This window comes from Ornithodoros turicata, chromosome 1 (assembly GCF_037126465.1).
Source record: "Ornithodoros turicata isolate Travis chromosome 1, ASM3712646v1, whole genome shotgun sequence".
NCBI lineage: Eukaryota > Metazoa > Arthropoda > Arachnida > Ixodida > Argasidae > Ornithodoros > Ornithodoros turicata.
The window spans coordinates 69955747-69980765 of record NC_088201.1 but is presented as its reverse complement, the minus strand read 5'-3'; the positions used below and the strand labels follow the sequence as shown (position 1 = coordinate 69980765).

The 25019-nt window shown below is 48.0% G+C and overlaps 2 protein-coding genes and 1 long non-coding RNA gene across 3 annotated transcripts in view; all 3 read left to right on the top strand.

Moving 5' to 3' along the window:
• The window catches only part of LOC135378379 (kunitz-type serine protease inhibitor conotoxin Cal9.1c-like), a 47474-nt gene that overhangs the window by 6822 nt on the left and 15633 nt on the right, over positions 1 to 25019 (top strand). The window contains exon 2 of the mRNA XM_064611417.1: positions 17971 to 18150. Within this exon, the coding sequence (XP_064467487.1) occupies positions 17971 to 18150 (180 nt within the window). The remainder of the gene's footprint in view (positions 1 to 17970; positions 18151 to 25019) is intronic.
• LOC135400415 (uncharacterized) lies at positions 13357 to 13913 on the top strand. Its single transcript, XR_010424611.1, has 2 exons — positions 13357 to 13434; positions 13767 to 13913. It is a non-coding gene; the product is annotated as an uncharacterized LOC135400415 (long non-coding RNA).
• On the top strand, positions 18157 to 24410 carry LOC135378378 (uncharacterized). Its single transcript, XM_064611416.1, has 3 exons — positions 18157 to 23217; positions 23367 to 23675; positions 23795 to 24410. The coding sequence occupies exons 1-3, from the start codon at positions 23156 to 23158 to the stop codon at positions 23919 to 23921; spliced, it is 498 nt and encodes a 165-aa protein (XP_064467486.1). The 5' UTR covers positions 18157 to 23155; the 3' UTR covers positions 23922 to 24410.

Genomic DNA, 25019 nt, shown 5'->3' with positions numbered 1-25019 from the left:
TTTCGGTTTCGGCTCTCCGCTGCGCGCGCGCGCGCTCCTAGCGGCGACGGGTGGCTTCTGACTTCCGGTTTTACTCTCGTTTCTTTGCGCGCGCGTTTATCTGTATAAAGGCAGCGCGCACCGCGCTCGCGTCATCACTACGTGAATATGTTCAGCTACCACTCTTTACAAAATTGTTCCCGCACCCACGCTTCTTGGGAAGAAGTGGAGAAGGAATGTTTCAACAGCGAAAGTCCCCGCAACGAGCTCGTCATCACTGCTTTTCGCTACGTGATAGACATGGTAGGCTTTGGCAATATAGGAGAGATCTCGCCGGGGCCGCTGCAGGAGATGGTGCGTCGAATTTACGCCCGTTACAAGAACGTCTGCATAACGGTTCCGGACGGACCCCTGGGACTAATGAGCGAATTTGTGAGCTTGTCCAACGCAGAATTCAACTACATCGCTGCAGACATCGTGGACCTTCTCGCTCGTGCCATCGCTCATATTAAGCACGCTCTACGGAAGCAGCGACATTTGCAAGCAGTCTACATCGCCAACTTTGTCATTGATTTATTGAAATACCGCTTAGTTATTGACATGCAACGCATTAAACAGTCCGAATAACGTTGACGAGACTCTGTCTTTTCTTTCACTGAAACATGTTTATTGAATACAAACAAAGGAGTTGGACGATAGATGCCTGCCCCCTCCCTGACTTGTCTGATCTAACGAACAGAACGAGATGATCAGACGTGTCAGAAAAGGGGAATCTTCATCGCAGCGTCGTCATTGCACGGGTCACGGTACCAGTACGATGACGGTATGGTCATTCTTTTCGTGCACCCATTCCGCTACCGCACTGCCACGATGACCCCTGCTTCTCCTGTCTGCGAGAGAGAGAGAGAGAGAAGCATATCTCGACTACTTTTATTCTCGAATACATGCGCGTGCAGCTCTTTGTTCCGCGGTTACTCGATCCCTGACGACGACGCTCTCGGGCTCTCTTCCGGGTTTTCCGATGCTGCACAAAGAGAGAGCACTATCGTAATCCTATACGCGTCAAAACACTAGGAAAGCTTACCGTATTCGCAGCTTCCATAAGGGAAGGAGTGTACGGAATCCACGAGATAGCGCTTGTCGTCGTAGGGGACCAAGCTCTTCTTGAGTCTCGAAATGGTGTACATTGTTTGCTTTATACTCTGGATGGTGCACTGCTTCTGAGAGACTGTCTTTTCATTGAACAGAGAATCTCGGTACACTTCGTGCAATAAATGTTTCCTCACCACGTCTTTCTTAACTCCCTTCGCTCTCGCGATCTGTTTGTGTGACCCAGCCAAGAGAATGCTGTACATTTTCGCTCGGATGGCTACGACTTCCTGAATAACACCACCTCCCGTCTCGTCTTTGAAGTACCCCATCTGGTTCGCGTGCTCGTCGTTGAAAAGCGGGTGGTCCGGTGGATAGGAAGACAGATCTAACTCATTCTCAATCTTCATGAGCTGTTCTTCCAGGCTTTCACACGTGAGAGAAAAAATTATGCTGTCCGTATCGCTATAGATCAATTGCACTGGACACGTCAAGCGAGAAAAGAGAGACTCATAGATGAAGCTGTACATTCGGACTTTGGATATCTCTAGAATGGCAAAGCCCACGTAAAGGGGGTGCGTGCATTTGACCCTCCTATTCTGCATCTCGTATAAGATGCACTTGTCACTCAGAATGTGAAAATGCTGACTGCTGACGGAGCTAGCTTTTCGGAGCGCGCTTTCTTTGTCGTAGGCTATAGCGTACCTTTTCATGCGTCTCACATTTTGTATCGACTTACCGAACGTACTGTTGGACATGGTTTTGTACAAAAGTCGTTCGAATTTCGTGGTGGCGGCATTCCTCAACGTGACGTTTCTGTGCACGAAGGCTCGCAAAAAATTGTCTTGGCGGAACGAAAGAATGCTGTGAACACGCTTTATTTTCATGCCCAACCTCACATACAGTGCGAGCAATGCATAATGAACGACGTAGCGTTCTTTATCGTAGCACGTCAGCAAGAGTTTCTTTGTGGGAGGGGCGTTCAGCGCCAACGCGTCTTTCAAGTGTCGCTGGTAGGGGGAGAGTTCGTTCTCGTTCACACACCTGTGTTTGGGTGCCAGGGGAAAATCCCTGGTGAGTGCGTGCAGTTCTTCGGGGTATGTCAAGTCTACCACGTAGACGTAACCCACTTCCGAATCGTGAGGAATGTTGAGAAAATCGATCTCGCTCCACCTCGAAGGATCGACCCACTCAAAACCACCTGTCGGGAGATGGAAAGTCATCGCGTACGGGTACAAACTATTCACGTCGAGGTACTGGATAAAAGTCTTTTCTTGCTGTGGATCGTAATCGTCGCACTCCTCGTGATTAGCCCGACAGTATCTATGGAAGCTGTTACAAATGCCTCCCCTGATTCCTTTCTCGATCGTTTCGTACATCTCCTGATCACTTATGAGCTCGAGCTTGACTTTAGTGAACTTCAGAGCGCTGCTCCACGCGTAACTGGCAAGGGACACGGTGCGTAAGATATCTATCCTATCCGTTTCTTGCGCAATTCTCCTGAAATGCAGCACGACGTCGCAGAGCTGACAAGTGTCGAGCGTAACGTAGAGACGCGTGTAATCGCCCAGGTCCTTGCATTCGAACAATTCGAAAATCTCGAGGGCGTACTGATAGTCCTCGTCCGTGATCTCTTGGTCGTTCAGGTCACTTTTGAAAGCTTCCTTTGGCGGTAGTGCGGGCAAATTGTACGCTTCGAAACTGTCGACGAAGGTGTACGGGTAAATTCCCTTCTTGAGGAGGCGTCGGAAACGGTCACCAAACATTTGACGAGTACAATGAAACGCGCTCTCACCACCGCTGGCGAGCAGAGTTTCCACCAGGTTCGACAAGGACAGGTTGAAAAACTGCGTGATATCGCGGAAATGGAGATCTCCAATATTGAACCCTCTTATCTTTTCCGAACTCGAAGCTAAGATCCACGGTTCACCCATATTTAGAACGTGCATGTATCGGAGAAGGGAGCTCAAATCGTATTGCAGGTTGTGCACGCACACGACGAGTTCTTTGGTATTACGACACGTAAGGTTACACGTATCACACAGCGTCGCGACAAAATTCGAAGAACCGGGCTCTACGAAGTGGGTGTGGTCGTGATGCGACACTTTCCGTGTGTGTCGGTTAAATTCGATTCCACAAAATTCGCAGTGCGTAGCGCTCGCGTGCCGAAAGTGGTCTTCCACACTCATGACCAACGGTGAGGGAAGACGGTTCAGCCTATGGATTTGTTCGCTAAATCCCTTGAGCGCGAACAAGCATTTTTCTGCCGCGTTGGGTCCCAAATAGCCATCTACGCCCATTATTTTCCCGTCACAACTCCGCACTACAACGATGCTGTACGAACTCATCCTGTGCACACTCACGGCGTCCTTAACAGGTGCATCCTTTTCCAAGACGCTCTCCGTGTCTAACACCGCGAAATAGGGGTAGGGATGCGTGTACTGTATCTTGTTGAAGGAGACACTCTCCCCCGCTTTTGGCATTTCGAGGATCACTTCGTCTACGTCTCGACACAGACGTTCGTGCTGCTCCAACGCCTGTCTTGTCCCATAGCCGCTCGTACACTTCTCACAATAAAAATAGTCACCACGTCCCATGAAAGTGCTAAATTTTTTAATGCCATAGAAATGCTCCCTAACCTCGAGCAGATAGACTTTATCCTTATAGAGCGTACAGGGAACCCGTCCGGTAGATATCGAACTCGTCTGCTCGTCGAACACGTAGATGTACACGGAGATTTTGTTTTTTCTCTCCCACAGGGTAATGTCTTCGTAAGTGACTGGGAAGTATGGGGGCCAGTACGTCACGCGCGTCTCCGGGTTCCGCGGATTCATATATTTGTGATATCTGACATAATGGTTTGCATTCCTCTTTAACGGATGCAAGAGTGCCAGCACGCTATACTTGAAACATTCGTTTTCGTGGTTCGGTGGAAGTTTGACGTTTGTGAGAGTCTTTCGTTTTCTTTTTAGCAGCTCGGGAAGCTCGATCGTGCACCCAATCCGCTTCGGTTTTAAGCGCGTTAGTTTTAAGTCGACACATTGGACGTCGTTCGAGGTGAAACCAGACCCTTCTCTCGCATAGTTTTCAACGCGTTGCGAGGATTCTGCGATAGCAGCATTTATCGCACCTTCGATTTCTTGACGGTTATGAACCACTCTCATGTGAAGGTTCACGTGAAGGAGATGAGAAGTCAACCCGTCGGCTCCGTCCTTAACCATGAGCGCTTTCGAGCACAGACAAAATTTGAAAGGCATGGGATAAGCTTCGAGGACGCGCGCGATTACTGGAGCTATGCTCGGTAGATAGAGTCGCAAATCGTCGACGTTGTCGTCGTGCGGGGAGCAGAGAAGCGTGTACCTAGTAGCCGTTCCGTCGAATGCCTCGTCTGTGACAAAAAAAGGAAGGAATCGTCTCTCCGTGACGGAGGGATGATTCTCTACGACGTGTTCTCGCAATTCAATGATTCTACGACCCTGGACAGGCTCAGCTTCGTTTTGAAATTCTGGACTTGCACCTGGTGATTCATCTCTAGCCCTACCAGACAGAGGAATGAAATCTGCATAGGACTGATCCCCTTCCCACATGAGCAATTCGTCTGCATTGTCGTGCCCATCTAGGGGTTCGTCGTCGTCGTCGTCGTCATCCGTTTCAGGTATTACGAAAGGAGGACTACTGACTCTGTCGTCGTCATCTGAAAGGACGACTGGGCTGTTACCGAGATTCTCTATTCTAGCTTCGTGCTCTCTTTCTACGGCCACGAGCATGGCATCGATGGGGTCGTACTGACATACGAGACAGCGCGGCACTGCGGTCAAACAAAATCAGTACGAGATTCCCCCTCACGAAACAATGCTCACTTTTCCATTCAGTTGAGGAACGCTTGAGATTGATGATGAGAGAAAGGATGGGATGAGTCCCTGTGTGTGTGTGTGTTCAGTGTCATGCGGTGACAGCGGCTATTGGTTCCTGAAAAACAATGTCATACATAGAATACACTCTCACAGCAGAGACGGTCAACTTACATTCTGCTCCACGAAACGCCTCGCGTCGTGGATGGATGCCCCTTGTGGGCTTTCGATCAATCGTCGTAGAACCAGCGCACCTTTTATAGTCGCTACACCGCTCTCCTCCTCGTCCTCGCATTGCGACGGTGTCGTCTGTACTTTGACCACCCCGCCTTCCGTCTTTCGCGCCTTTTTGCGATGTCGCATATGACAATGATAATACCATCGACGTTGAATAAAACATTACACTATTTTCTAGCTAACACTCTGGGCCGACTTGTATATGATGACGAGAAGACCCAGAGTGGGATTCGAACCCAGGATCCTTCTACACTGGGCGCGACACACTAACCACCAGTCTAATTCGTGCTGCGTGACGTTTTTCGTATTGCGGGGTTCGTGTCTACACACGTCACAACATGTTCAAACACGTCCAAACATGTTCAGACACGTTCAATGACGTCATAGAGAGGGTGAGAGGAACGAGTGTGTCCAGGGGCGACTTCGCCGCCCGTGTCTGAACACGTCCAAACATGTTCAAACACGTCTTAACATGTTCAAACACGTTCAATGACGTCATAGAGAGTGAGAGGCAAAGCTTTACTATAAATGTCGAAGCGAATGGTCGATCGTCATTCCATCATGATCAGCTTGGTAGATCCTCGTAAGTAATATCCATGACGTCATCATCGCCGAAATGTTTGAAGAGTTTCGTTTCCAGTGTACAACACTTTTGCTGCGCGTGAAGTCGGTTTTTTCCCGCCTCACATATTTCGGGAGATTGGCAGCGCCCGCTTCTTCTGCACCAATTGTGGTGGATTGTGGTCCAAAGGTACGCTTCCTCGTTATTTTTTTAATACGTTCTATAACCAGTCACATTTTTTCAGAGCAAAAGCATTGGACGGACCGATTGATTCGCCCGTTTCTCGGTTGTCGGACGGTACCGTTCGACGTACGTTGCGAAGGACTTCGACTATTGAAGGAAGATGGAGAAGATGGACCATCAGTGTCACTCTGTGACTGAAGAAGATTGTACGTGTGTGTGTTTGAGTTAAAAAAAAACACGCGTTTCTCACACTCCTTTCGTTGCAGATTACGAATGGCTACTGACGGGAGATCTACCCCTGGTCCTAACCTTCAAGCCTCCTCCAAAGACCTTCTTTTTGCGAATCGGCGATCAACTGACTACCTGTCGCTGCGGTGGACTCTGGTCGAGAAACCCCAGCCATTGGTTAGACTCGAGCCTTCGTCCGTATTTGGGTTGCCTTACCGGCTACGAAACCAAAGCTGGAGCCTAATTTTTGTGTAACGAGAAATAAAAAAGGTTGTCTACTCTCATTCCGTCTCAGTCATGATGACGCCCGAGCAGAGGTTTGCCACCTTTGTGCAAACGCGAATGTATCGGGACTTGCTGCGATTACGCGATTATATTCACGGCGATAGCTGCGAGGGAGACTTTCGCTCGATTCTCAAGACGATACCCCTACGTCTGTTCACCGTCAGTGGGAAGATTGCAAAGAAAATGAAGCGTTTCGTAGATTACAAGCTCGAGCTGTTGGAAAAGTATAGACGAGGAGAGACAGTCGACCCGTGTCTCATCAACGCGGGTTTCAACCGACCTATCGTCCGTCGCTACTGGCTTCTCCACACATCCCTCGACGTCACGGTGCAGACCGGCGACGACGACGGCGGTGAGCGTCGGGTCAGCACGTTGGAAGATCGTCTCGCAAGGGTCTTGTGTATGTCGTGAAAAAATAAATAGTCTATTTTTTACGAAACGAGTTCGCTCACGAGGAGACATTTTATTGTTTCGTCATTCTCTTCGAGGTTACAGGAAAACATGGATACACAACTTTTCAAGCTGTAGCGTTTCGACATGCGCGTGGCTACGTAGATACAAAAAAGCCCGCAGTAAGGCGAAAAAGGCGATTGAATACACTTGTCGTTATACTCGTCCACTACAGGTAAAGTCTTTCGAAGGTTTGCTTCGATGGGGGGAAGTCCGTAGCTGTCGAAAAACACGGCAGACCCGTCGTAGTTTTTCAGGTAGAGCACCCAGTGCTGCCCGCGCCTTCTTCGCTCTTCCGTATTGATGATTAAATAACCGGGCTTGCGTAAAACGAAGGCTTCGTCGGAAGCGCAAATGCCTCTCAGCATGGAGGAAGCGAGGGGGTTCAGGGACACGAGTTCCAAGATGTCGCTCTCGTACATCTTTTCTTATGGGAAGGTGACCGTACGGTCCTTGTCGACGTACATGAGCTTGGGACACTCGGAAATCAAGAGGACGGTGACCGCGTGTGGAAGGGCTTTAGCGAAGCGTAATTGCAGGCGAACGTTTCCTTTTCGCCACTCGTTCAAATGCGAAGGAGAAGAACACTTGTCCACGTCCAAGTTGAAGTAGAGAAGGAACCCGTTCGTTTTAAATCGCTCGTAGCTATACTTGAAATGTTTCTCTCCCAGTTCTTGCAAGAAGTTAAAGTAGGGAATTTTGACGAGGTCGTTCTGAAAGTCGTACTCGGCTCGCACTTGCTGGCCGTCCACGGAGAGCATCGAATGAGACAGGTCGTAATGACGGAATTTGTAGGGGTTCGATTGGATGTCGCCGAGAAAGTCGGACGTGGCGAGCAGGGCGACGCATAATTTGGAAGGTACCCTTTCGGGGTAAACGTTTTCAAAGTGAGCGTCCAAGCTCCCGGCACTCAAGCTCCGCACCTTGGTTTCCAATCCGCGTAACACGTAGATGGCCGGCGTGGTCTGAAGCCGCCGCTCGTATTCCAAAAACAGGGAAGGTGCCAGCGTCACCTTTTTCAAGTGTAACGTCATTTCTTTAATGTCCACCTCGTAATTGTACGTTTTCTTGTCTTTGGGGACCGATACGAGTTTAAATTCGTCGTTGTTTAACAGGAAAACGACGCGAATTTCGACGGCAGGTACCATCAGGCGCGGCTGTTGAAACAGGTCGGTATTGATCTGTCCGACCAGGTTAAAGTATTTTCCACCCTTCGTCGCTTCGTAACGTTGTTTCGGACCGCGAGACGAGACGTCGTAATCGTCCTTTAAATGTTCGTCGTCCTCGACATAAAGTCCAGCCGCGTGCACTGTTTCTTGAGCCGCGGGCGTGGAATGAAGCACGACGTCCAAAATACTCCTGTAGGCGTACAACTCGTTGGAACTGACGAGTTTGTTGTTCGCGTAAACGGTGACCGTCTTAAACATGCCGCTCAACAGGTGGTTTATTGGGAAAACGACATCTTTCTCGTCCATTTCTTCCCCGTCGTCGCGAACAATGCGCACGGTCAAAGACACGAAACTGCCGTAGAGATCCAAGTGTGCCCTTTGCAAATTTTGAATACAAAATTCGATCACGGAATTATTTACCCCGTTGACCGGATAAAAAAGTTGGTACGAAGTATCTTCCACGCCGTATTGAATGGAAGGGGGTTCGAATATCATCACGTCACTCGTAAGACAATGCGGTGACCGTTGCGTCTGTATTTTTGCTTTCGTTGACGTCATGGCGGAGCGCGCGCAGCGGATGTGTGACCTTCACGGCCTACCAAAGATATCTGCAGGTGCGTCGTGTGTCGGCGCCTTTTGTTGTCTTTTGCGGCGTTTCTTTCCATTGTTGTTGTTGTTTCCAGAGCCCTCCATGGAATCCAGCACGTCTCTCCCCGTTGCTATGGCCGTCTTTTTTACTGCGCGCGATATTCCTTCGCCATCGGCCAAATTCCGCGCCAAGCGCTTCAACGTTCTCTTGGCGATCGGTTTTATTTGCTGCCACATGGGAACGATAAACTTGGATATGTTGCTCAACACACCGCCCCCTCGTTGAAAAAGGGGTCCCGTGTACACGGGAATTATTTTGGGGGAATTACGGTACATATTTGAAATGCAACGTTAGATTGGTTCTGCCTTTGGACCGCAACGGCAAACGTCTTCCCGTTTCGTCCGCGAGAACGATCGTCACTGAGGGAATTTCGAATTGAGACAGGTTAAAATACTGGATGTTATCTAACGTGTAGGTGACGACGTGCTTGTCTTTCTCGTAATAAAAGGGTAGTATTTTTAATATAGGTTTTTTCCCGCTCCCCACGTACGTGGGTTCCACGATATCCGTGTACACGATTATGTTGTGAAACGGGGGTTCCAGGAGTACCTCGACGGAGCTCGTAGCATCCTCATCCCTTGTGAACACGGTACGCGATTCGAAGCCCAAAAGCACGGCCAGGTACTCGGAAAGTCTTAGGGTGGAGGTGCCCTCGGAAAGCTGAATTTTACATTTCTGTTCGGTTCCGTCGAAGCTGAAGCGCGCGCGTTCGCCTACGCGCTGATTAATCGCATTTAGAAGTGCTTGCGGCGTCGCATAATAGCCGGGAGGCAGATGTACTTGCAAAGATCGAGGAATTTTCGTCTTGATCGTGAAAGAAAATTGACGCGCTACGGGGAGAGAGACGCGTAGCGTTTCTTCGTGTCCCTCGACGGGTGTGAGATGTAGTAGCTTGACAAAGGGTTCCGGTACGTGCAACCCTTTCGGTGTTTTCAGAGAGTACACGTTATCCGCGAATTCTAGCGAGGCGTCCAGCTTGTGCGTCTGGAAATACTTGTTGAGTGTGTTCCGTAGGGACGTGGTTTCCGAATTCAGAGTGACGTCGCCAAAAGCGACGGGTGCGGCGTGCTCCAATAAGATGGAGGTGGCTTCGCGTTCGCTCAATTTGGGGGGTTTCACCGCACGACCTGCTTCGCGGGACGCTAGCGAGGCGTCGAGCGCCTGTGCGAGCCGAGGGTCCAATTCCACGGCTTTCACGTCCACGGGTAAGACAAAGTCGTATCGCGATTTATTGTACGCGAAAGAAACGTCGAATTCCGAAAGGGCTTTTCCCAAATCCCTCTCGAGATCCGAGGTGACACGAAAAGTTCTGCCGGCTTCCACCGTGTCCTCGAAAGAAACCTCGATTTTCGCATCTTGCCTTTCGTACCCGATATTTAAAAAATCGTTACTTATGCTGAGATCCATCAGACCGACTTTATACCGATTCGAGAGCTGAAGCGGACTATCGAAAGCTACCGTGAAGGCGTTGAGTTTATTCGAGGGAAACTTATCCATGCTGGCGTTCGAGAGCAGGTGGACGTAGATGTCCGACATCATTTCCCAATCTTGACCACGTCGCTGCTCGGAACCCAACTGTCGTGTTCTTTGTCGTAACCGAACCAGCGAACCAAGGAGAAGCTCTGACCGTTCAGTTGCTTCTTTCTGAGCACTTTCGTTACTGGCCAAGGCTGATTGGCGTCTCGGGTTACGACGAGTACCTCCTCCGGGTAGAAAGATCCGTCCACTTCCTTACCCCGGTAATCTTCCAGGTGTACGACGGGAGGAGAGGTGTCTCTCAGGCGGGAGACGGTGAAAATCTGAGGCGACCAACTCCCTTCCGAGCTCTTATGAAAACCTTTTCTGTGAAGTAGGACCCTCACTTTATCCCCCAGTTTGAGCTTCTTTTTCACGGAGGGTACGACGGGCTTCCCATTTATCTTATTGAACAGCTCCAATTCGTTTTCGGGCGTGACTTCGGACGGGCTGATGCCCAAAGTCCTGTGTTTGGTGGTGGTGTAGTCGCGCACGATCTTGGGAAGCGCGGAAACGAAGTGGTATTTTCCCGTTACTCTAAAATAACGGAATATTCTGTCGCGTAAAGTGCGTATGACGCGCTCTGCCTGCGACGCTTTGATTACTGGAGAGAAGGTAGAATACATCTGTACCTTCTTTCGTGAGAGATACTCCTTGACGGTCTTGTTGTAGAATTCCCCACCTCTGTCGCAAAAGATGCGTGTAGGTACGTTACCTCCCCGAAAAAGTCTTATCATGGCCCTTTTCATTTCGGCGGGGCGCTTCGTCTTTAGCGGGAGGGTGCGCAGAAAGCGGGAGAGGGAATCGATTGCCACGAGAATGTAGCGGTAGCCACCGTTGAATCTCTTGTATTTTGAAAAATCGGCGAGGTCCATTTGCCACACGTCGTTGATCTTGAGCGCGATGATGCGTCTCCTATTAAACTTTCTTCTGACCGGATGGTGGAGCGTGTAGGCATCCAGCTTTCTGAGAATGGCGAGAGCCTTCTTTTTGCTCAAGTGATGCGCTTTTCTATAGCGTTCCACACCCCCCAAACCACCCTCTGGTTTCTCATATCCCTCCATAAGTCGTCCACGCAATGGAGGCTTGCTGCTGCTGCTGCTGCTGCTGTTGAGGCTCGCGAGATTTGGGTAGAGAAATCAGACGCAATAGTTTCGAGACTTTGGGGAACCAGGAAGGTTTCTTTCCCGTTTTACGTTGCAACAAATAATTGACGAGTTCGTAAACGGAGGAGTGTCTGATGGGCTTGCCCGACACGGAGACACAACCCTCGCGATCCCAGGAAAGAACCTTCTTTAATTCCGAGACGACCCTTTCCGCTTCCTCTTCGTCCACCTCTGGAGAGAGGAGCGAATAGTCAAAGTCATTTGTAGAGTCGGACGCCTTGTTTTTATTGTCGTAGGGGTCAAATCCGTACTGCTTGAGTATACGATACAGTGCTTGCAGTATGAGTTTCACTTTGACGTCGTCACTCTCCTTCGAGGAAAGAATGTTTCCGATGGAGGTGGTCACTTCAATTCTCTTGGCCATTGGCGAAAAGGTTCAACACGGCGGAAAGCAGGAGAGGAACCACCGACGAAAGAATGCCCTGTCCTCGCTGCTGAGACAGATAGCGCTTCAAACGTTGCGGATTCTTGTGAATCTTTTTGTAGGCGAGCCGTCGTAAAAAGCGTTTGTGCTTCTTCAAACGCGCGAACGTATCTGGAGCTAGAGCCACCTTTCCGTTCAATACATTGAGGCAAATTTCGGAGAGGTGTTTCATGTCGGACGAGGACGAACGTCTCAAGACGTCGCGGCGGCGTGGAGGGGGCAGAGTGGAGAGTACTTTGAGTAAAGTGAGGTGAGGGCGGAGATTCATTTCGGAGCGTAAATATATTGACGTTCTCCCGGAAAGATATTGCTACGCAACCTGTGATCCTCGTGCGTATAGTTGTGAAGATCCACGAGTAAATATGCGTGGGGCGACGACATCGCTTGTTTATATGCGTCCAGAAAATACTCCAATCTTTTTCTGCCAAATAGCTGTTGGCCGAAATGTTCCATCTGGTGCACGCTGCGCACGGTGCGCCACAGGACGACGTAACTGGCGTTGTAGGATATTGTTCTAAAATGGCTACTGTCGAAAAAGATGTTTTGAACGAGTAAGAAGATCGACGCGTTGGCGTGGTGAGAACCCCGAATGAAAAGATCGGTCACCTCCTTCAAGGAACCGGCGTCGGTCATGTGATCGTCGACGACGATCAGCGTAGCGCGCGACGTGTCCCACTCTCGCGGTAGCTCCTTGGTAAATTTTACGGAGTCCCCGAATTCGTCCTGCATGCTCGGCGAAGCATATTTCTGCACGTAGAATATTTGTGACGGAGGCTTGTCTACCACGTCGTTCAGGTTCCTCAACACGTTAGCAACGAAAGTAGATTTGCCGCACATGGAGGGGCCGCTTAAGATACAGCGAAAGGGATGACGGAAACGAAAAGGTTCGGGGGAAGACATGTTGCGTGCGTACACGTTGCACGAAGAAAAAGAAGAGACTGAGACTCGAAGAGAAATGTATCGCTTTTATTTACACATCCTCGTCGTCGTCCTCTACATCGGAACTGCGTTCCCAATACAGATTGTCCAGGCTAAAGTTGGACTTCTTTTTCGCCAGTCTGTCCGCCGCTAAGATGCGGTCGAGCGTCTTCATCTTGTCCTGACACATTTCTTGACGCGCTTGCAACCATTCCAGGCGGTGGACTTGAAAGGCTTCCTCCACGATGCCGCGAATAAATTCGCGAAGTTCTTCGTTTTTTGTCTTTTCCTTGCGACAACGAGAAGCGCAGGAGAATAAACCACACATGGCGTTTTTCACGTATCGCTCAGAATGATGACGCGAGCGCGGTGCGCGCTGCCTTTATAGAGATAAACGCGCGCGCGCGCGCGCAAAGAACGGAGAATGAAAGCGAAACTGAAAAGCCACCCGTCGCCGCTAGGAGCGCGCGCGCGCGCAGCGGAGAGCCGAAACCGAAAACACCCGCGGGCGGCGCAGAGGGAGCTAGGAGCGCGCGCGCGCGCGCGCATGCGCGGTCGGGTGGAGCAGAGGGCGCTAGGAGCGCGCGCATGCGTAGCACCCGTAGAGTGGCGCTTACGTCAGTCCACCTCTGGCTCTCGTTGGGAGAAGAAGTGCGGTCGTTCGCTCCGTCGTCACTTGATCCCTGGCTGTCGACGAGAGCGGACGCTCCGTCGCAGCGGGGAAAAAAGGTGAGTGATTTACCGATGTTTGCGCGTTGTTTTACCGTGCTCGTGTTAAGCCTTTTCTCGCATGTTTAGACTTGTTTAGCGGTGTCCAAGCCTGTTGACGCACGTTTACCATCGTGTGGTTCCCGCCTTGTGTTAGCCGCGAAGTGTTGTGACTCTGTGGTTAGGCCTTGTCGATTGCCTTAAGCCTTTCCCCCCGATGTGTAGTGTTTTCTCCGTGCTGTTTAGCAGTAGCGGTTAGGCCTTTTCCCCGCGCTCTGGTATGCTTAGACTTGTCGAGCAGTGTTGCCATTTTTACGTGTCGCTAGTACTTTCATGTTCTCTTTCTCGTATAGAGCTACGATGCTGGCGCCATCTGGTGTGATGCCTTGGAACTAGCGTGCCACCTGCCTCTGCAACCGTCGTGCTCCAGTCGCCCGCACAGGCGGGATTTCTTCAAGATGGCGTCGTTGATTTTCAAATAAATCATTTCCTACTGTCTGCTTCCTTTCTATCTAGTTTTTTATTTCCTACAACCCGAGTTTTACATAGAAAATCCACGACAAGTATTGCACTGAGTCAGATTTTGCCAAATTTCAAAATTTTAAGAATTTAAATTTTTTTTAAAAATTTAAAGTAATTTTAAAATAATTTAAAGTAAAATGTGCAATACTTGCCGTGGATTTTCTGTGTAAATCTTGGGTTGTTACATTACTACTTTCGCTTACACGTCTACATGCAAGAAATGACCCACAGTCTTCTTCTGAAACATTGCATCATTTGCCAACTTCTTTGCGAAAGGTAAAAAAAAAGCAACCTTTTTGCAACCCGATTACGGCAGGGGCATCCAAGGAATACACCACAAATAGTCACTGATGTATTCTGCATAGCGAAGCTATTATCAGCGACTTATACTATAGGCCCTTGTACTGCGATTTTAACAGTGGTGACAGCAAAATTTGGAAAAGGCGCCAGTAGAGCCCTTTAAAACGGGTGAAACCCTTTGTATCATGATGCCAAAGGCATATTCGCGACGGCATATGCTATTGCCCTTCCCACTGGGATTGTAACAGAGACGACCGCAAAATCCGTAAAAGACTGAAGCAGAGTCCTTCAGAACGGGCGAAACCTCTTTGATCATTGTTCCAAACAAGTGTTATCAACGGCTTATGATGCTCTTCTACTGGGATTGCAACAGAAGCAACCACAAAATTTTGAAAAGCCAGCAGCAGAGTCCTTTGAAACGTATGAAACCCTTGTATCATGGTACCAAAGGCATATTCATGACGGTTTATGCTATGCCTTTCTACTGGGATTGCGCAAAAGAGGGCCGCAAAATTCGGATACGGCGGCAGCAAGGCCTTTCAAAACGGGCGACACTCACTGTATCATGAAGCGAAAGAAAGAAAGTCGTCAGCGGCTTGTGCAATGCTATTCTGCTGGGGTTATAATACAGGCGATCGCCATCTTAAACCGAGCCCTCTTAAACGAGCAAAACGCCTTGTGTCATGCTGTCAAAGACTTATTATCAACAACCTATACTATGCCATTCTACCGAGATCATAACACAGGCGACCGTAAATATCGGAAAAGGATGCAGCATACCCCTTCAAAACGGGGAGCCCCCTTGTATCATGCTGCCAAAGATATGTCATCAATGGCCTGTGCTATGCCCTTCTACTGGGATTGCAACAGAGGCTACTGCAAAATTCGGAAAATGCGGCAGCAGAGCCCTTTAAAACGGTCGATACCCATTGTATCATAGTTCGAAAGTCATAATACGTATTCGCAACGGCTTATGCCGTTGCCCTTCTACTGGAATTATAACGGACACGACCGCAAACTCCATAAAAGGCTGCAGCAGAGCCCTTTAAACAGGCAAAGACCCCTTTAATCATGGTGGCAAAGACATATTACATACATACGAAGACGTGACGTAATGGCTTATGTTATGCACCTCTCCTGTGATTGTATCTGAGAGTACCGCAAAATTTGGAAAAGGCGGCAGCAGGGCCCTTTACAATGACTGAAATGACTTTATCATGGTGCCAAAAACATACTATGAACGGCTTGTACTGGGATTGTAACAGCGGCTCGGCTACCGCAACGTTCGGCGGCAGATCGTGCCCTTTGAAAGTGCGAAGCCCCTTTAATCGTAGTGACAGGGCGTACCTGTATCCCCTGTACATGGAGAGGTCGTGTTTGAGGAACCTTCTTCCAAAACGACACTCGCGAAGGCAAACAAAAAAAATCAAATTTGGGGCTTAATATGATCTGGTATAAAAATAATATAAAAAATGTCTCAAGCTGGTTTCACAGAATGCATACGTGAAATCCAGATTTCGGAGTTTGAGCTCGTACCATTTTCCCCTGTTGCAACCTGAGAGGTCGCGTTCGACAAAATCGCCTCCAAAACGGCACTCGAAATGGTCAAATGGCCAATTTCATCAACTTTGGGGCTTAATATAATTTGATATAACAATAATATTAAAGATGTCCTAAGGTGATTTTGTAATATGTATATGTAAAAGTAAGATCACGGGGTTTCAACCCCGTACCTTGTTCCCCTGTTGCAGCCGGAGAGGTCGCGTTTGACAAAATCGCCTCCAAAACGGCACTGGAAATGGCCAAATGCCAATTCCATCAACTTTAGGGCTTAATATCATGTGATATAACAATACTATTAAAGATGTCCAAAGCTGATTTTGTAATATGCATATGTAAAAGTAGGATCACGGGGTTTGAACCCCGTACCTTGTTCCCCTGTTGCACCCTGAGAGGTCGCGTTTGACAAAAGCGCTTCGAAAACGGCACTCGAAATGGACAATTTTATCAAGTTGTATAGTTTAATATAACAGCGATATAAAACACAAAACGCTATGATTTGTATATTACTCCCTCAACGTAAAGTTGTCCATTCTGTCAGTCCTTTGGAGTTCTGGAAAAAATGAGCGTCCGCCTTTCGAACTCCACCAGACCGGTCGTACAGTCTCAGCGCATGTGTATTACGATAATACTGGGACTTAGTCCGTCGGGCGCCTGTCAGAGTGGCAACTTTGAAGGCCCTGGGTGCATCAGGGCTAACACTCACACATCGAGTCGTGGTTGGTATGTGGCCTGGAGGAAGTACTGACTAAAAATAGGCGACGACATTTTGAGAATTTGACTGTCTTTGTCGAAAAATCGTAGTTTAAACATGGGCCCTGGGCAAAAATCGACGGAATCCTCATAGGCGCAATGTGTTAAAATTCATTTGGCCAGGGTGCACTAGGTTCTACTAGTGCCGTTCATGTCTTCAGGGGCTCTTTGCATGGTATTATTCTGTATTAAACGATGACATCTTGATATTTTTATTCTCTTTTGCTGTTAATTGGCATAAACGTTGTCTCCCATGAGCGTAGTGGCGGAGCGCGCCTGCGGGGGGGGGGGGGGGGGGGGGGGCGACCGCGAATTTTTGGTTTGCCCGCACGAATAGTATTGTACTGAGTCGGAGTACGCGTTGAAGCCATTGGCCTATTCATGCGATTAGTGTCCTGATATTCCACGAGACGGGGAAAATGTGGGACAGTTTGGCAGTTTTGCAAATTCCTTACTTTCGACAATCATCGCTGCGCGTTGTAACGGCGTTTCAGTGCGTTTCAGGGCCTTTCAGTGTGACCTTTACTTCAGTATAAGTCACACTATATGACATTTTTCCTTGATGTGACCTTTCCCGTCGTGGCATGAATTGGAATGAGTTCAGATTGGTACAAGGTGTGGGCAGTATGAGTTGAGAGTGGTATGAGTTTGCTTGGTATGAGTTGTGACGGCTTTCAGTCGGGAACAAAACGGTTTAACTTCAAAGATGCATTAAAAATGATCGGTGCCGAATATAAACGAAATACTTTGCATGGCGGCTCAGGAACGCATGTGGAATCATCGAATAACGACCATCTACTTCATATGACAGACGACTGCACTTCAGTGCAGAAAGAAAAGAAAAATGGCTCAGTTGGTAGCGTGTCCTTCCAGGCTGCGGGTTCGATATCGGCTAAGGACGTCAGCAACATGGCAGGGTACAATTAGCCTAAACAGTCGTTAAATACGGTATGCCCTGTGCAGAGGTTTTCGGCGCACGATAAAAGACCCTACAGTGAGGAGAATGATTCCAGAGACGAGACCACTATGACGATCATAACTGTCTCGCAACGTGATGCCTTATCAAAAGAAAAATGATATAGAAACAACAAGACTTAAGACTTCTCAGACTTAAGACTTCTCAGACTTAAGACTTGTCTTAAGACTTGTCAAGACTTAACTACCGCGACATACAGGGGAGGTGGAGGGGGGACTGCTGTTCACGTGACTTCCATTCGTGCAACAGTACAACAGAACTTCGTGGTGAAGATAAATATTTCAAGCATATGTCTTACTCGTGTTGGTACATTTCACTCTCTCTCTCTCTTGAATTATGAAGCATAGATGTCATCATGCAATATCCGTACCCAGTCATAGCCTTTACGAACTACCGCTCGAGCACGCATTGTGTTAAGCTAACACTTCTTTTCTCGGGATGAGCAGCAGTTCGGGACGACATCTGCTTCTTGCCTCATACAAGAGGGCCCATCCAATGCTTGGCCTACATACCCATGTACACCTTCAACAGTGGAACTGGTCGTTGCGAGTCGTTCGTGTACGGAGGCTGTCGAGGAACTGCCAACCGGTTTCCCACATTGGGAGATTGTGAAGAACGATGCGGAGGTAAGTCAGGTTTCAGCACAGGAAACTACACTAATCTCACTTTGTGGTTCTATATGACATGATACCAACCTCTGCATTGGGTCTAATACCTTGTGCTTACAGTGGGGCGTGTATTCGTTCATATACAGGCGAGGTCTTCACATATTCAAGACACATATAATACATGAACGGGGATGAACATACCTTCAAACAACGGGGAGCATACATAAAGTCCCTATGCAGTATTCAAAACAGCGCCTTCTGGTATACCTGAGCTCTTACGTCAATGCTAGAATAAAGCGTGACCCCCCCCCCCCCCTGTATTCTTGCTCCCCGAAGTTGTTTGTGCCCCTTTAGGCGGACTCAGGGGGCATTGCCCCCGCCCCCCTTCCCGCTACTCCGTAGACGCCGGCCCTGGTTGAAGCTAAGCTGGAGTGCAGAAATAAGTGAAGGTGTCTATTTTCCAACACGGGACACCTAGCGCATGTGTCGACAAGGGTGCTGAGGATCCTTGGAAGGAAAGTGCCCGGGACTATGACAAGGGGATGCATCCCCTCGTAAGCCTTCATCTCTGTGTTGCACGTATCTCACTCGTGCTGCTTGCGTCGCGTGCTTGCTGTTCTGGACGTCTCACACTATGGTGGTGTGCATTGACGTGCGCTGGTTCACCAGAAAGAGGGAAAAGAAGCATGCGTATGGGCGAGGTGCGCCGGTTCACCGGGAAAAGCACGGGTAAAGCTATGATGTGACGTCATATGCACGCCACCTATATGATCCGAAACAGTCATTCAGATTTAACAAATTCATGAGAAATAGGGCACTTATTGGGATTAGCCAGGAGCCTACGCCTGACTAAGCTTTCCTTCCTTTTTTTATAAACATTCCCCCCCAGGAGCCTCAATTTAGCTGTTACAAGGAATGCTCAAGCGTCAAGCGCACATTTTAAATGAGCCCTTTTATGAGTTTTATGAGTTTTCTTGCTCAAATGTGTCATCCACTGTGGCTCTTTCTCATTCATTTTATTTTTCAAGCATGTTGCACTCTCCGCCTGCACCGGTACGACGAATACCATCTTTTCATCTTTTATTATCTTTCCAAACGAGGAGAAGACTCTGCTCTATGATACGGCGATAGACTAGTAGACTATGATAAACACGGACGCGCGAACGAAGGCAGGCTCGAAGAGCGTGCTCATTTGCTTGTCATTTTGGTTTCGTTACTGATCATCCTCTCCCATTTCAGAGCCAATCAAATCTTCCTTACCTCCTGAAGAGGAAGTCTGTCCTCGAGCTATAAAGAGGTCCTATCGCATTTCAAAATGCTTGCAGAATGCATGTCTGGTTTCCGTAAGGGTGCTATATGTTTATTAACGAAAAAGAAAGGAAAAGTCAGCAAGACGGAGGTCGGCTGGCTATTCCAAAAAGAAAAGAGAAAGGAAAAAGAAGAAAAGAAAAGGAATATTTCCGTAAGGCCCGATGTACTTTCGATGGAGTATGGGATCTGGTGGCTTTTGTGGAACATGAACGTGCTCGTCATCGTATCACTGCAGCCGCCTTTTCAGACATCAAACGAGCGCACGATACGGTCAGCTACAGCCGCGCCCGCGGGCGCCGTCACGGGGGTGGGTGGGTGCGGAGGCAAGGGGGTTGTTGCCCCCTGGCTTCATCAAGTAAACACTGCTGTTGCAACACAAACACAAATTATTATTCTTTTTTTCTCTCTACGTTCCAGAAACGTAGGGTTTCTGAGCCAAGACAATGTAGTTACGGGCGCAGTTGGCGCACAGAGTTCGATGTAAGATCCCGTACAGTGAACCCCCCCCCCCAAACATTATGCCCTGGCCCCCACCCCTGGAAAAAAAATATGGCGACGCCCATAGCCACGCCCTCTTGCTCTGTACAGCCGAAGGATCGTTGGATAGCAGACTACCTCATCGGCAGGACATTGTACATACATACTGAAGATGAAGATAGCGATCATCACGATCTTTCAAGCGGAGTGCCGCAAGGCGGCGTCCTGAGCCACTGGCTTTTCAACGTGGCTATGGCAAGTTTACCACATTGTCTGCCCAAATATATGCACATTAGTATGTACGCCGACGACATATGTCTACGGTCTTCTGGAGAAGAATTACCAGCATTGCAGCAGCCCCTCCAGAATGTACTAGATTGTATAGTTGCCTTTTTAACCGAAAGGGGCAGGGATGTATCCGCCGAGAAGACTGTGTTTGTTTCCTCTACTCGAAAAAAAAAGGCGGAAAAAATTTGACTGAGACTTAGTGATGTCCGATCTCCGGCTCTTGGAAATAGTTATTGATGCACAGCTTGCATGGGCAGCTAACATCAATCATCTTAAGGGCAAAGCCAACGCCATTCATTGTGGGTTACGTTAAGCGATGATTTGACGTTTAGCCAATATTGATCGCGAAGGCGGAGTTTCGTTTCTTTTTTTGTTTAGGTTTTTTTTATGGGAGTATCTGAATTTGTTGTGTGACGAATTCAATCTCTCCCTATTATTTTTTCGCCAACATCAACGTCAACGGGGTGAACTGAAGCTGTTGTAGCGGTGATGAGCGTGTGCTGCATGGCCTATTTTATTGTGAAGAAGGCGTCTAGGCAGGCCAGCTGGTGGATGAACTCCATAATGTAAAAGCCTAAGTCTGAGCACACAGAGGGACGACACGAACACACGACTCAAACCAGCAAAGTTTACTAATCATCATAACACCATGTACATATAGTGACACAGCATGGGAAAAGAGGGAAAGGACGGTAAAAAGAAAGTCACATACTCGGCAGAAACGTCAAGCGAATGCAAGGGTTACACAAGGCGTTGTTAAGCCGGATGAATAGCAACGGAAGCAACACTGACGCAGTTTCCCGCATTGCGGATCGCCAAAGCCTCTCTAAGAAGTCGCCTTGGTGTATCTGGTTCCCACGCGATGAACTGACACATGTGTTTGTGTTGTCGCTCTGTGTGCCCGGACTCAGGCTTTTACATTATGGGAACCTATTGGACATTCCTGATTGGATGTCAGAGCTCGTTTGTAGGTAAATGGCATGTTATCGAAGCCAGGACTCATTAGCTGTCCTAGCACTCTAGCTGCGTTTACATGGATACTATGTCGACTAAACGGTCCAGTCGACTGATGGTCAAAGTCGACTGGCGGCAGTTTACATGCGGACGACTAAGGCGCCTAAGAGCTCGATGGAAATTCAATCGACTGATCTTCGACTGAAGCGCCACCCTCATCTCTGACCCATAACCTTATAATTAGGACATATTGCATACAAACGTCTTATCGTATATGTTCTTTACATCTAAAACACTTCTGTAGCCTTTCTGCGAACCCACATTCGATAAATAGACTGTCGGCATTACCATTCTTTCGGTCCAACTGCGGAAAAATCTGGCAACAAATACGCCAAGTTTTGGGAACACAACGCCCGCGGAAGCTATGGACAAAGTTGTTTTGGTTTTCCTGCTGCTTGCACAGCAAAGCGAGTTTCTTAGCATGATCAGCTTGTTACTGATCCGTCACGTCGCAGCGATGATGATTCTGTTGCACCAACACAACCAAATGGTGCCGCGCATACTGTCTGCGACGCCCGACGATACGGAGACGACGCCACGCTGGACACTCGGAGAATGGGCAGCTCTGCACGGTAAGGTGTGTGGCGAACTGTGCCGCTCCAGTATAATTTTGTATGGTGCCTGCTTGTCTTGTCCTACTTCCCGTTTTACTTTATTTTCCGTATGGGGCCATGTTTCTGAAGATAGCGTCCATCGGCAGCGATGGGAACAAGGAAAAACTTACAGGATGCTGTAATGGTTGTCTGTTGCACATTTATTGTATTGTAGTATTTTGCTTTTCGCATGTACTGTTGAACATCTGAACCGCATGATACTCAAAATAATGCATTAATGTTCGATTAAAACTACCTAGCCGGCTCGTCTGCAAACTCCGAACTTGAAAACTTTGTGATGCTTGCTCAAGTGCAGCTGTGCCATATTTGTTGCATTTCTAGCAAGGGTTAATCTAATAAATTTTCTTTATATATATATATTTCTAGCAAAGGTGTAAAAAACTCTGCGAAGTTTAACAAAACGGACTGCGGAGGGACAAACAAAAAACGAACGCCTGTCCGTTTTGTAACATTTCGCAGCGTTTTTTGCATCTTTGCCATGGAATACCAACTAGCCCAACGGCTTGCGTTATTTGCATTTCTAGCAATGAGAATATTGCTGCTAGGAAGGCAGCAGGTACTAAGTGATGCTACTACACAACAAAGTTCAGCAAGCTATTGCTCATGCTTTTGTTTTTCATGCACCACCAGACAAGCCCAATTAACCTGTACTGTATCTCTTCAGACCTGCAAGTCATAGGGCGTGCAAGACGGCGCATATGGATGTGGACTCGACCAGACGCTTGGTGGGAAAACCTTGTGGCCACTGGTAGCCCGTGCCAGTGGAAGGAGAGCTTCAGGAGTTCGAGGGCAAGTTTTGTACGACTGGTTGCCCTTGTAAGGCCACACATGTCTCCCGCTCCAAACTGGGTCAGAACGCCAATGCCAACTGACAAGCGGGTTGCCATAGCACTGTACAAGTTAGCCAGCTGTGGTGAATCACGCTGTGCTGCATCAGTGTTTGGCGTACATAAATCGACTGTCCACAATTGTGTCTACCTGTTTTGCTACACTTTGCGGAAGCACTTTCTGAGCCAGTTCATCCGCATGCCTTACCATGGTACCCACATTTCTGTTCTCCCTCCATGGGTGGGCTATCTGGACAATGTCAACAGGAAGGGGTGGCCGTCCCTAGTATTACAAGCTGTTGTGGATGACAGAATGAGGTTTGCCTATGTCATTTTTTAGCCCGTTCACAACACTTGTACAAGTTTCATCAACTGCCATTATAACTTGTACAAGTGCTAGTTTCGCCAAACATACTGATTTGACCCATAAATTCACATAGGGAACAGTTTGCAGGTCCTGCAACATCTATTGTGCATTGCCAGGGTCCGCTCATGATGCCTCTGTGCTGGAGTCCTCAAGGCTGTACACAGACAACAGTCAACTTATTCCACAAGTATATATTACCAGCTATAATTTGTAGTTGTTATTAGCAAAAGTGTACGAGACATACCAATTTAGATGAGGCAGCACTTGCTTTCAAATATGATCACATTATATTCACATAGAGAACCTCCTAAACGGATACACTTTCTGAACATGCAGGTGCTACAGAGACGTCAGCGGAACCCTGGTTCCATACGTGATACTTGGGGACCTGGCATACCCCTTGTTGCCCTGGCTAATAAAGCCGTTTCCCCAGAGTCGAAGGCTCACGGCAGAGCAGGAACTGTTCAACGAGCGCCTGAGTGTAGGCAGTGTTATTGTGGAACATGCCTTTGGACGACTGAAGAGCAGGTGGCGCTGCGTTTTGAAGCGCACATACATCAACTACAAGTTTGTACCAACACTTGTAGCAGCAGTCTGTGTGCTCCATAACATTTGCGAGGAAAGCAATGAGGGCATCAACCCAAGGTAACATATTGTAGCTTCTCATCTATGCTAGAGTCTTGTGTTTGTAGAGTTATGTTTTGTAGTGCTATGTTTGTAGAGTCTTCACAATTATATGCACATATTCTTATTATTTCCATTAGCTGGGCTGCAGACATGCAGGACTTAGAACGAACCTTCCCTCAGCCAACACGCCAGTCCCAGGCAGATGGAGGCAATGCAGCCGTGCGGGATGCCCTATGTGCCTACACAGCAGCCCATCTGCTTTAAGGTGAGCACTGCGTTTGTCCTCCTCCCTGAGGATAGCAGAAGATAGGTAAGCACACAACAGATCAATGAATTGGCATGGCGTGCCTGAATGCTACAAATTCTATTTTGGTCGTGCATCAGGGGACCCATGTGACGTTCTTCATAGCGACGAGTCTTGTATTTATAATGGCAAAGTCCAGGTACATGATTACATATTGGTTTTGTGAGGTGAAGTATAAATGTGCTGATGTGCTGGAAATGAATTGATTACATGCAGCTAAAAGGTAGAAAAATGATACAATCTATTTTACATGTACGTTAGGATATATTTAAGAGCATTCTTTAAAGGCACACACAGACACTACAAACTTGCACAATACACAATTTACACAAGCACTGCTTCACACTTTTACAATATACACAGTGTTTCACGAAGGGCCCCCGAAGGTCGAATAATTTGTGAACAGGTGGTGCCAGCGAAGATCTTTTTAGTAAAGATCCTTGGGAGTGAACTTAGAATTGAACTTATGAATCCTTGGGCCATGAATTGGGAGGTCAGCAGTTCATTTGCATACGCTCAACAATTAAATAAACATAATACCTTGAAAATTTACTTTGGAATATTATGGAACCTCTCTTTTACGTACCGAGGCCTTCAGCGAAAAATATTCAAAGAAAAAAAAACTCAACAACACAGTGATTTTGCTGAGTAATTAACCGTTTTCGGTTTACATATTTCTTGCACGGAGCAATGCACCAATCTGCTCCATGGAACACCCACACTATCTCTTCTATGGTACGACGGAACCGTACACAAAATATGTGGACCGAAATAGATTAATGGTTTGAAAAAAACCACAGAGTTGACGATGTAATTTTCTTTGAATATTTTTCACTGAAGGCACCGCTACGTAAAACAGAGGCTCCATAATCGTGCAAAGTAAAATTTAAAATTTACAAAGTGTATTTGTTTAGTGAGCGTATGCAAACGAGCCGCGCACTACTCTGTTCATGGTCGATGGCCGATGTCCCAAAGATCCTTACAAAAGAAAAAGTTCTTCAGTGGCGCCACCTGTTAACTTATTATATTCGGCCAGGGTACCTTCGTGAAACACCTAG

What these genes read in the sequence shown, in the direction of transcription:
- LOC135378378 (XM_064611416.1), top strand. Translation starts at nt 23,156, where the DNA reads ATGATGCCTCTGTGCTGGAGTCCTCAAGGCTGTACACAGACAACAGTC. An exon ending in ACAGTCAACTTATTCCACAA is followed by an intron (nt 23,218 to 23,366) that starts GTATATATTACC and finishes CTGAACATGCAG; the next exon opens with GTGCTACAGAGACGTCAGCG. An exon ending in AATGAGGGCATCAACCCAAG is followed by an intron (nt 23,676 to 23,794) that starts GTAACATATTGT and finishes TATTTCCATTAG; the next exon opens with CTGGGCTGCAGACATGCAGG.